The sequence below is a fragment of the Gastrolobium bilobum genome, unplaced genomic scaffold, assembly GCF_033153095.1.
Source record: "Gastrolobium bilobum isolate Gb01-03AN ecotype WA unplaced genomic scaffold, APGP_CSIRO_Gbil_v1 utg8265, whole genome shotgun sequence".
NCBI classification, from domain to species: Eukaryota; Viridiplantae; Streptophyta; class Magnoliopsida; order Fabales; family Fabaceae; genus Gastrolobium; species Gastrolobium bilobum.
Window position 1 is genome coordinate 259,446 of NW_026899064.1, and position 10,074 is coordinate 269,519.

Sequence of the window (10,074 nt, forward strand, 5' to 3'; positions counted from 1 at the left end):
TATCTTATAAAGTATAAAACTAGAGAGGAAAAATTAATTAAATAAAATATAATTAATCAAGAATAATAAAGTGTCCATACAAAGCAAGTATTGCATGTCAGTAAAAGAAATAAAATAGGAAAAAAGTATCATGTGTTAGTACTAAAAATTAAGCGATAAGAACTTAGATAAAAATAAATAAATAATTAAAATATTCTACATGTAAAAAAAACATACGTATCATGGATTAAGTGTTATGCTAATAAAATTGAACAAGACGATTTATTGGGATTCAAAACTAACACTTACTAAATAAAGTATATAATAACCCCTGAGGGTAGCTCAGTTGGCAGCTGAGCTCTCAAGGAATTGCTTGGTGCAGGAATCAAACCCTGTCTCAAGCAATAATATGCAACTTCTTAACTGCTTGTTTAAATTAACTTATTCTGCATTTAAATATTTTAATAGGATGAGTCATTTGATTAACTTATTCTGCATTTAAATATTTTAATAGGATGAGTCATTTGTTTGGAGACACAAGGGGAAATAGAATATGCAACTTCTTAACCAGAAAAAAAAAATACGTAACTTATTTGTTGCTTGTTTAGATTAACTTATTCTGCATTTAAAACACCTTATAATTAAAAGTGATTTGAGAGAACATACAATAAAAAATAATCAAATTGAAACATGCTATTAGTACCATTAGGGTGGAATGTTAGTTTTGCTGTGAGAGCTGGCAAAACGGGTTCGGCGGGCCAACCCGCCCAACCTGTTAAACGGGGTGGGACGAGCTGAGTTTTTCAATCCATCTCAAAAGCGGGGCGGGTTGATGGCGGGCATAAGCGGATCGAGGCGGGTCAGTGTAAAATAGGCTCGGGCTGGCGGGCAACCCACCAAACGGGGCGGAGCGGACTGAGTTTTTGAGTCCACTTTTAAAAGCGGGGCGAGACAGACTGACTCATTTTTTGACGAGTTGATGGTGGAATAAGACGGAGGCAGAGCGGACCGCCCACTTTGCCACCTCTAACTGTGAACCTTGGCATCCGTGTGCCAATTCCTACGAGCAATGCTGTAGGTGTAACTTTTTAGACATAATTTAATTAGCAATTTTCTAATTCATCTAAAATTATAAGGAAATTTATATTTATAAACTATTTAATTTATAAATCCTATTAATTAAATCTTAATTATTAATTTTCGTCAATCTAACGATTATAATTTATTGAGTCATATTTATTAATTAATTATTAATTTTCAATAAATTATAACCATTAAATTAACAAAATTCAATAATTAAAATATGATTGTAAGAATTTATAAACTAAATAATTTATAAATATAATCGTTCTTTTCGTCTATTTTAAAGCTGAAGTTTTAGTTTTTTTTTTCTGTTAAAAATATGACTCACTTACCGAAGCATTTAACCCTTGTAAAGAACAACATAATTTTATTTTCATAAAATTTTCAATTTTTTTATTTTAACACTTCTGTACAAAAATTTGATATTTTAACAATTTTGTACCAAAGCATTAACCCGCCAATTGAGAGACAACTCTTTATTTATTATATATTGACATAAAATACTGATAGTTAGAGGTGTTAAATCCGGGCCGAGCCCATCTCATCTTCCAAACGGGCGGGTTAGTCCGCCAACACGTTTTTTTCTCTCTTATATTTACTATCTAACAAACTATGTTGCTGAGACAATATGCATCTCATCACTATTTCTGTTATATGGATTGTTGTATATGAAGATATTTTATTATTGATTGAGTGCATCCACGACTGGTAATAATTGTTCTGAATAGTATTGAGCGCAAAAATTTTTCCTCATTTTTCGATGATCTATTTTTGGTAGAACAATTTGCATCTCATATTCTTATAACTTTTGATGTTGTATGCATTACTGTATATGAAAATAATCAATTATAGAGTACATAACTATTTTTTATTTGCATAAAATACTGACACAATTCTTTCTATTAACGATAGACGCCGACAAAATTTTTGATCATTTTTTTCCGATCGTCGCACGAATAGTATATATCTATTTCTAAAACAATTACTTTATTTTAATAACATGAGAGAGAATCATTAGAATGATAATATTTAAAATATTTTAATAATTTACCAAAAAAAAAGTTAATAATTTTTTAATCCTTAAATAAATATTTTGAAGCGTATCATCTATTTTTTATACATCGTTTCATATTTCTTATGTTTTTTTTATATAGTTAATATAATTACTTTAATTACTTTTTCTAATTTCTGAGATAAAAAATTACTTTGAAATACATTAATATTTTCTTATTTGTATTCACTTCTTATAACGGGAACATTTTTTTTTTAAATCTGGAACAGTGATTTTCTAAAATAACACTTTCGAGAAAACAATAATTGCGTTTTGGATCTGATAAGACTAGTGTTACTTAAGGTGATCATATCAAGCTGTTAATCATAAAAGATAAATTAATAATGATAGTTTTGTAATTATTTATCTTAATTTTTTTTCTCTATATGATTATAATTTTTCTGTTATATGATCATGTTAACTATGAAGATATACTCTAAATAATAATGAAAAATGTTATATTTATAAATTAAATTATTTCTAATTAATAAAACACACTTAAATAAAATATTACCGATCAGAAACAACGTAGTTTATAAATTTATAAGAAAAAATTATAATATAACTGAACAATAATAGTAAAACTGCTGAATCCAATAACTAAATCAATATACTTCACAGTAAAATTAAAAATAAAAAAACCTCCATTTTAAGATTCAAGTAAGGTCACAGTTCCGTTCAATGTGTGAAGCGAGCTTCACTCCACTCGCATGCGTTTATTCACACATGTAATCCCAATCCCAATCCCAATCCAAGCCTTCTTATAACGTCCAAGCCCCTTCTCTTCTACCTTTCGTACTCTCTCTTTCTCTCTTATCTATTTATTTTTTTTAGTTTTTTTAGTTTTTTTTCCATTCATTCACGCGAATTGGGATTAGGGTTTATCTCAAATCTCATTGTACAATTTTGAATCAGGGGTGTTATTCTAATTTATTTCCCCCCCCTCCACTTTGGCAATAAAATATACGTGAGAAGCAATAATCGGGGTGCTATGTTCATACTGTAAATCTAGTCCCTCCAAGTTCGTCATGCAATTAAGAGTTTATTAGGTTTAGGATTAGGGTTTAAGATTCGTTGTATTTGATTTGAATGGACATGGAGAGCACGCGTAGATCGTTGGATAGATCGAGAGAACCGGGCGCCAAGAAGCTCCGATTGATCGACGAGCTCGACCGCGGTTCGAACCCCACTGCCCGACCTTTTCCTCAGCGACAACAACCGGGGTCTGGGGTGGTTACTACTACGGTGGCGTCTGCGAGGTTTCGAACAAACGACAGAAACTCCGAAAGCAGCGATTTGGGTCGCGGTGGTGAGTACCAGCCGCAGCCACCGCCGCACCAGGAGCTTGTGATTCAGTATAGGACCGCGCTTGCTGAGCTCACTTTCAACTCGAAGCCGATAATTACCAACTTGACTATAATTGCTGGAGAGAACCAATCTGCTGCCAAAGCAATTGCTGGGACTGTTTGTGCTAACATTCTAGAGGTGAACCTCAGTTTACACTCTGCGGTTGTTTCTGTTATGTTTCAATTCTTTTTCAGTTTGTGGCGCGGGTTGCTGATTGAATTGAATATTGTAAGAGGCTTGGGATTAAAAAGGGCACTTTGACTTGATCTTTTATGTTGTTATGTTGAGTGGTGTTATTGATTGTTAAGCTATGCATTGCCGTTGATTTTACTGGAGAAAGCGGTGAGGATATTGTGTATTACAAGTTTGGAATTAGTGGAATAAATTGGATTAGTGTTGTAGCCATGTGGAAGCTTTATGATATAATGGTGAATGCTAGTTTTTAAAAAAAGGTTTTTATGATTCATCCAATTTCATTGCATTTCATCGGTCCTGTCAAGGCTTTTAGATGTATGTTGGCTGGGCTATGGTTGAGGTTCTTAAGTTGTACTCTCTGCCCTGCACCTGAGAAGAAATAAAAGCACACATTGTTTTCCAATCGGAGTTACAAAGAAAAAAAAATAAAAATTATGCTTTTGCTTGACGATGGCAGTTTGGTCAATTTTGAGTATCATACTGTAGTGATTCAATATGCTCCTGATAAGCAGCATAATTCGAGAGTGGTACTCCACAATTCTCCTGGTGTTCTCTTGACTCTGTATGCAAATGGGATTAGGAAACTTTGGAAATGGGTTTTTTGTGTAGGACATAGGGAAAGAAAGGAATACTCCACAGTTTCCAATCTCAGATAGTGCTGAAGTCCACTTTTGGGGAAATTTGATGCTAACAGTAATTGGATTATATGTTTTTGGTTTCGTATGTTTTCCTTGTTTACATCTGTCAGGGCAATCTTATTTCTAGCTCTTTGCTCATTTGTGTCTTTTTGTTAGACCAAAAAGAGTTCATGTTTCATCCAATTGTGTTGATGACTTTCCAGGTTCCAAGTGAACAAAAGCTGCCCTCACTTTATCTCTTAGACAGTATTGTTAAGAATATTGGGCGGGATTATATAAAATACTTTGCTTCCAGACTACCTGAGGTCAGATATCTATTCTCTTTAGCTTCCATTGACCTTCATGCCTTTACTTTAATATACTTAATACTTATTATGGTCTATGGTGAATCCTTCAGATTGTGAAGTTATGAAATTTTACGCTGAACTGTTTCAATTTGGGCTGGTTACATGGATAATATTGTAAATTTTTTTGCATTTCCATTAAAAATGAATAATCTAACTATTATGAAATGGAAACAGTTTTTCCCTTTGTCTTTATCCTGTGATATATTTTCTAATTTTATACACCTATTTTTAACTAGGTACTTGCCAATTACTCCTTTACATTTTAGGTATTCTGCAAGGCATACAGACAGGTTGATCCTAATGTCCATTCAAGTATGAGGCATCTTTTTGGAACTTGGAAAGGAGTATTTCCTCCTCAGACCCTTCAGATGATTGAGAGGGAGCTTGGCTTCACTCCTGCAGTCAATGGTTCAGCTTCTGCTTCTGCTACACTTAGGAGTGATTCGCAGTCACAACGCCCACCTCATAGCATCCATGTGAATCCCAAGTATCTAGAAAGGCAGCGTCTTCAGCAGACCAGCAGGGTAGGTGAAAAGATTGCACCTAAAACTTATCCTTTAAAGATTTGATATATTGGATTTGTTTGGAATACGTCAATTGGACAGTATTGCAGAATTTTTTTTGTGATGAGTTGGAATATGCATCATGTGTTCCTTGGATGATTAAACAGGACCTGAAGATGTCATTGGCATGAAATTTGATCTTATCTATTGCTTATTGGCATGAATTTTCCAGTAAACTGATTTAGATTCCTTTATTCTCCTTAATTATGAACCATCTTGATTCCTGTTATATTCTGGGTTGTGTGGTTCCTTTAATGGATTGGCATATGATATTTGTGCTATTAATTGTGTTAGATTTTAGTTAGAAAGTAAGATTTTGATGTGCCATTACAAGCCTTCATACATGTAGTAACGCCATCATCCATATCCTTGATTGCCTCTACATACATTAAAGGTGTTTTTTTACTCCCAAGAACCCACCATAGAACCTTCCTTGGAACCCTATTAAACGCTCTCAAGATCAATAAACCACAAGGGTTCCAAGGAAGGTTTTGTGTAGGTTCTTGAGAAGAAAAAAGTACCTTAGAGGCAATCAAGAATATGTATGATGATGTTACTACATGTTTGAAGGCTTGTAATGACACATCAAGTTATTTTTCAAACACAGTAGGTTTACACCAAGGTTTATATTGTATCTTTGGCACTTAATTCTTTTGTCATGTCCTTTGTTATGTCATGAAGACTAAAGGAGTAGCTAATGACATGACTGGAGCTATTTTAAACTCAAATGAGGACTCAGAGAGGCCAGAAAGAGCTTTGAGTGCTGCACGACCATGGTTGGATCCTAGGGTTAACATGCAGGTAGGTGAAGTAATTTTTCTCTTCCTCTTTATACTATTTAGTTGTCATATTTTAATGTTATGGTGTATATTGCAGAATAATCAGCGCACTCAGAGAAATGCATTTAATGATTCTATTCCAGAAAAGAGCATTGGTGGAACCTATGGAGGTAATGAATATAGTTTTGATATTTTAAATAATTTGGGGTTGGGGTGGAAGAACTGGAAGTAGGCCCATTGAGTTAGGACATGACAAAACTTGGTACAAAGCAGGTGATGTTGCGGAGACCACATCTGGGCAAAGAAATGGTTTCAGTCTCAAGCATGGTTTTTCGAATCATGAAGCACCAAAGTCCATGAATTTGGATGCACCTCGTCAGCCAACACAAAACTTAACTAACATAAGGAGCAATGTGATGTCAAATAACTGGAAAAATTCTGAGGAAGAAGAGTTCACGTGGCGTGAGATGAACTCTGGTTTGACTGATCATGGTGCATCCAGTGTCTCTAACAACTTGAGCGCAGACCCATGGATGGCTGATGATGAGAATTTGGTAAGCTTGCTAAAATAAAGGCTCAATTGAACTTTCACACCCAAATTTATTCATCCAATTGCAGGTTTCTCCCAATTTACAAAAATGAAGTACATTATGCTTTGGTTTAACATGATATTGTTTGAAATGTGTCCCATGTCCTCCAAATTAGTAATTAACTCTTGCAAATTTGTGAAGCAGCAGTAGACAAGTAATTTTTTTGCAAAATAATTATGACCTATTTACTCTGTCTGATTATGATCAGAAGACTCCTCAAGGGATATAAGCTTGTTATTTTTGGCACTTTTCAATCATCATTTAGAGTCCTTGTTTTTCCTCTTAAAAAGTCTTTGTTGAGTGTAAGTTTCTTCTAATTATGAGAATCATTCCCTAACTCACATTTCAGAAAATCATATTAAAGGAGCAAAGTTTTTGGTGTTAATTGCAATAGGACTAATGAAATAGGGTGGTAAAGTGCAGTTGGCCCATAATAATAAACTTTTGTGTCGGATTGATGTAGAATAGAACTGGGACCAAGGAACAATGTTTCGAAACAAAAAAAATTATAATTAATTCTCTATATGGGTGAACTCCCTTACATACTAATTATGTTAACTAAAACACTAATTTATCAAAGATGATCTACCCAAATTTCTATTCTAAAGATCCTAAGACAAACTAAAAGATAAAACCCTAATTTAACTTGGCATAAGTTATTGCGGGATCCAAGGACCAAACAAACCATAATCTCTGAAATTTCTAATAATTAAACCTCCAATTCCCAAATTACAGATGCATCATAAAATAATTCAATGATATTAAATTTTATCTGATCTACGTGACTGTGTTATTATTTTTATTTATTTGTGTGCAGGAAGGTGAAGATCACCTCCAGATCACAGACCCTTTTGGGGCGAAGGCTGATAGAGAAATATCCACTGTTAAGAAACAACTACCTGCATTTGGGGGCCATTCATCATTAACATGGCAATTGCAGAAGCAGCACTCATTTGATAAGTTGAATCTGAAGCCAGGTCACCCTGAAGGATTTGTGTCCACTCCTGATGGCTTGCCAGGCAATACTAATTCTTCAACTGTCAGGATGGGGAATCGGTCTTTTATGCCAAATGCAACAATAGGAATGGTCAAATTTATGGGACAACAATTTGACTCAGAGGGAGCCGAATCGCCTTCTGGGCAGTCGCCTTTGCGACAACAGTCTCCATCACTGCCAGTAACAATGCATCAGCAGCCTCATTCAATGGGAAAATTTTCTGAGCATGACCGTCCCCAAATTCTTAAAACATCTCAATCTTTGGGAGGTATGCAAAGCCAATATATTAGAGATCTCTCACCCACTCTTCCTCCCAATGTTCAGGTTGGTAACTTGCGAAGATCACAGGAAAAGGACTTGCCAGGTCCATTATCTTCTGTAACTTCTTTTCAGTCAGGGCTTCAGCAACAGCGGCTGGGCCCTTCTAAAACTGGAGTTACTATTAAAACTAAGAAGCCACCCCAGTCTAAAGTTTCTTCAGCCAGAGAAACTTCAGAACAGTCAACAAGTAGTTTGTCAGCTGCAGATGTGAAGAGTGGAATCTTCCCCAAGAAATCAATTACCAGTAGTCTTCCTACTACAAGTAGTCTGGATGCTAGGAATCTTCCATCTCAATCAAGGATTCGGCCTACTAAGTCAGGTGGACCTTCCCCTACGACATTAATTTCTTCAGGGTCTGCTGTTGCATCACCATCTTCATTAGGTCCTTTAAATGATGATTCATCTACTCTGCCAAAAATACCTCAAGGAAAGGCTGGACAACCACAAAGGACTTCTACTCCTGCTAATGTGAGCAGTGCCTCGGCTCCAAGCTCAAATGCCACCAATAATAATACCTTAAATCCAATTGCAAATCTTTTAAGCTCGTTAGTTGCAAAGGGTTTGATATCTGCAGAAACAGAGTCGGTGACTGTGGTACCAAGTGAGATGCTGATGCAATCGGAAGACGAGACTGAAAGCATTACCCCCAGCTGCTCTTTGCCAGTTGCGTCAGTTTCTGGTTCTGCAGCTGTCCCGGTACCATCTTCAGGAGACAAGGTAGATGATGTTGGAAAATCCTCTCTTGCCTTACTTCAATCAACTAGCACAGAAGTCAGAAATCTCATTGGCTTTGATTTCAAACCTGATATAATCCGAGAATTGCATCCACCTGTAATCAGGGGATTATTGGATGATCTCCCACATCATTGCACAATTTGCGGTATTAGGCTTAAAAAGCAAGAACAGTTCGATAGACACTTGGAGTGGCATGCCACAAGAGAAAGAGAACAAAATGGTCTAATTAGGGCATCAAGAAGATGGTATGCTAAGTCAAAAGACTGGATTGCTGGCAGGGCCGGAGATCTGTCTGAGTTTGAGTTTACAGACTCTGTAGATGTATACGACGAGAAAACAGGCGGGAGTCAATTGGATACCATGGTTCCAGCAGATGAAAACCAGTGCTTGTGTGTATTGTGTGGTGAGCTATTTGAAGATGTATACTGTCAAGAAAGGGACGAGTGGATGTTCAAAGGTGCTGTTTACCTGAACAACTCAGATAGAAACAGTGAGATTGAAAGTAGAAATGTGGGTCCCATCATTCATGCTAGATGCTTAACAGAGAACTCAATATCCAGTGTCACGAATACAGTAAGGCTTATTATCTGATGTTAGTGGATGGAGTGCATGTCTTCTAGTTTGATGTTAGTGTTTAATTTTTTGGTTGTAACTGACAGGACTTGTTCTATTTTTGCAGGAACATGATTGATGGTTTACCCCGATAGCATTGGAGCTATGGTGTTAGTGTAGTCAAAAGCTTACTAAGGGTACCCGGGTTTACTTTGCATCATAAATCTCGATGGCCCTTTAATACTTCAATTCATTGCCTCTAACTGGTCTCTAGAGCGCTCAAACAAAATTTGTGCTCTTTTTTGTTTCTTTTTCTTGTACTCATTGAAAAAAAAGGAATTACTTGGTGTTCAAAAGATAAAAATGCGAGATAGTTTTTTGCAGCTAAACTTTCTGGTTGACGTGGTTGTGTTGTAGCTTTATTTTACTATGGTGAAACGGATTTGCGCACTTAACGCATCTGGCAATAATACGAACCTAAGCACCGAGGCCATGGATTGGATGATGTTATATGTATCGTTAAAATAACGACAATTTTGGTTTCCCGCTCTTTCAATTTTACGTTGTTGAATTTCCCCTTTTTCTTTCAGAGGGAATTGGAAGTGCAATGTTACGTATTACCCCATTTACCTGGGCATTACTTTACTGAATTTTTCAGGTTCAAAGACAATAATGGCTCATTGTGCTTTTTCTTGCTAATTGTATGCATGATTTTTGGTTGTCGATTTTGCTGAGGAGTATATTCTCCATGTTGGATACTCAGAGCCCTTATTTGATGCACTGTCAGCCTATTTTTGCAAGTCAAACATGGGCTTTCTCTCTCTAGTGCCAACAGTTGGCTTTGGGTGAAAGAGTAATGCTATTCCCAGAAGTATTGTACAACGAACTGACAACTAT

General features: G+C 35.9%; 1 protein-coding gene across 1 annotated transcript; it reads left to right on the forward strand.

The window, feature by feature from the left end:
- Positions 1-2,828: 2,828 nt before the first annotated feature.
- On the forward strand, positions 2,829-9,722 carry LOC133286808 (polyadenylation and cleavage factor homolog 4-like). Its single transcript, XM_061484263.1, has 8 exons — positions 2,829-3,598; positions 4,497-4,598; positions 4,907-5,164; positions 5,885-6,004; positions 6,080-6,152; positions 6,256-6,536; positions 7,390-9,198; positions 9,305-9,722. Exons 1-8 carry the CDS (start codon positions 3,203-3,205, stop codon positions 9,314-9,316), a joined length of 3,051 nt encoding a protein of 1,016 aa, XP_061340247.1. The 5' UTR covers positions 2,829-3,202; the 3' UTR covers positions 9,317-9,722.
- The last annotated feature ends 352 nt before the right edge of the window (positions 9,723-10,074 follow it).

Excerpts from the sequence above, each read along its gene's own strand:
- LOC133286808 (XM_061484263.1), top strand. The coding sequence starts at position 3,203 with ATGGACATGGAGAGCACGCGTAGATCGTTGGATAGATCGAGAGAACCG. Across the intron at positions 4,599-4,906 it reads TTGCTTCCAGACTACCTGAG|GTATTCTGCAAGGCATACAG; the intron begins GTCAGATATCTA and ends TTTACATTTTAG. Across the intron at positions 5,165-5,884 it reads GTCTTCAGCAGACCAGCAGG|ACTAAAGGAGTAGCTAATGA; the intron begins GTAGGTGAAAAG and ends TATGTCATGAAG.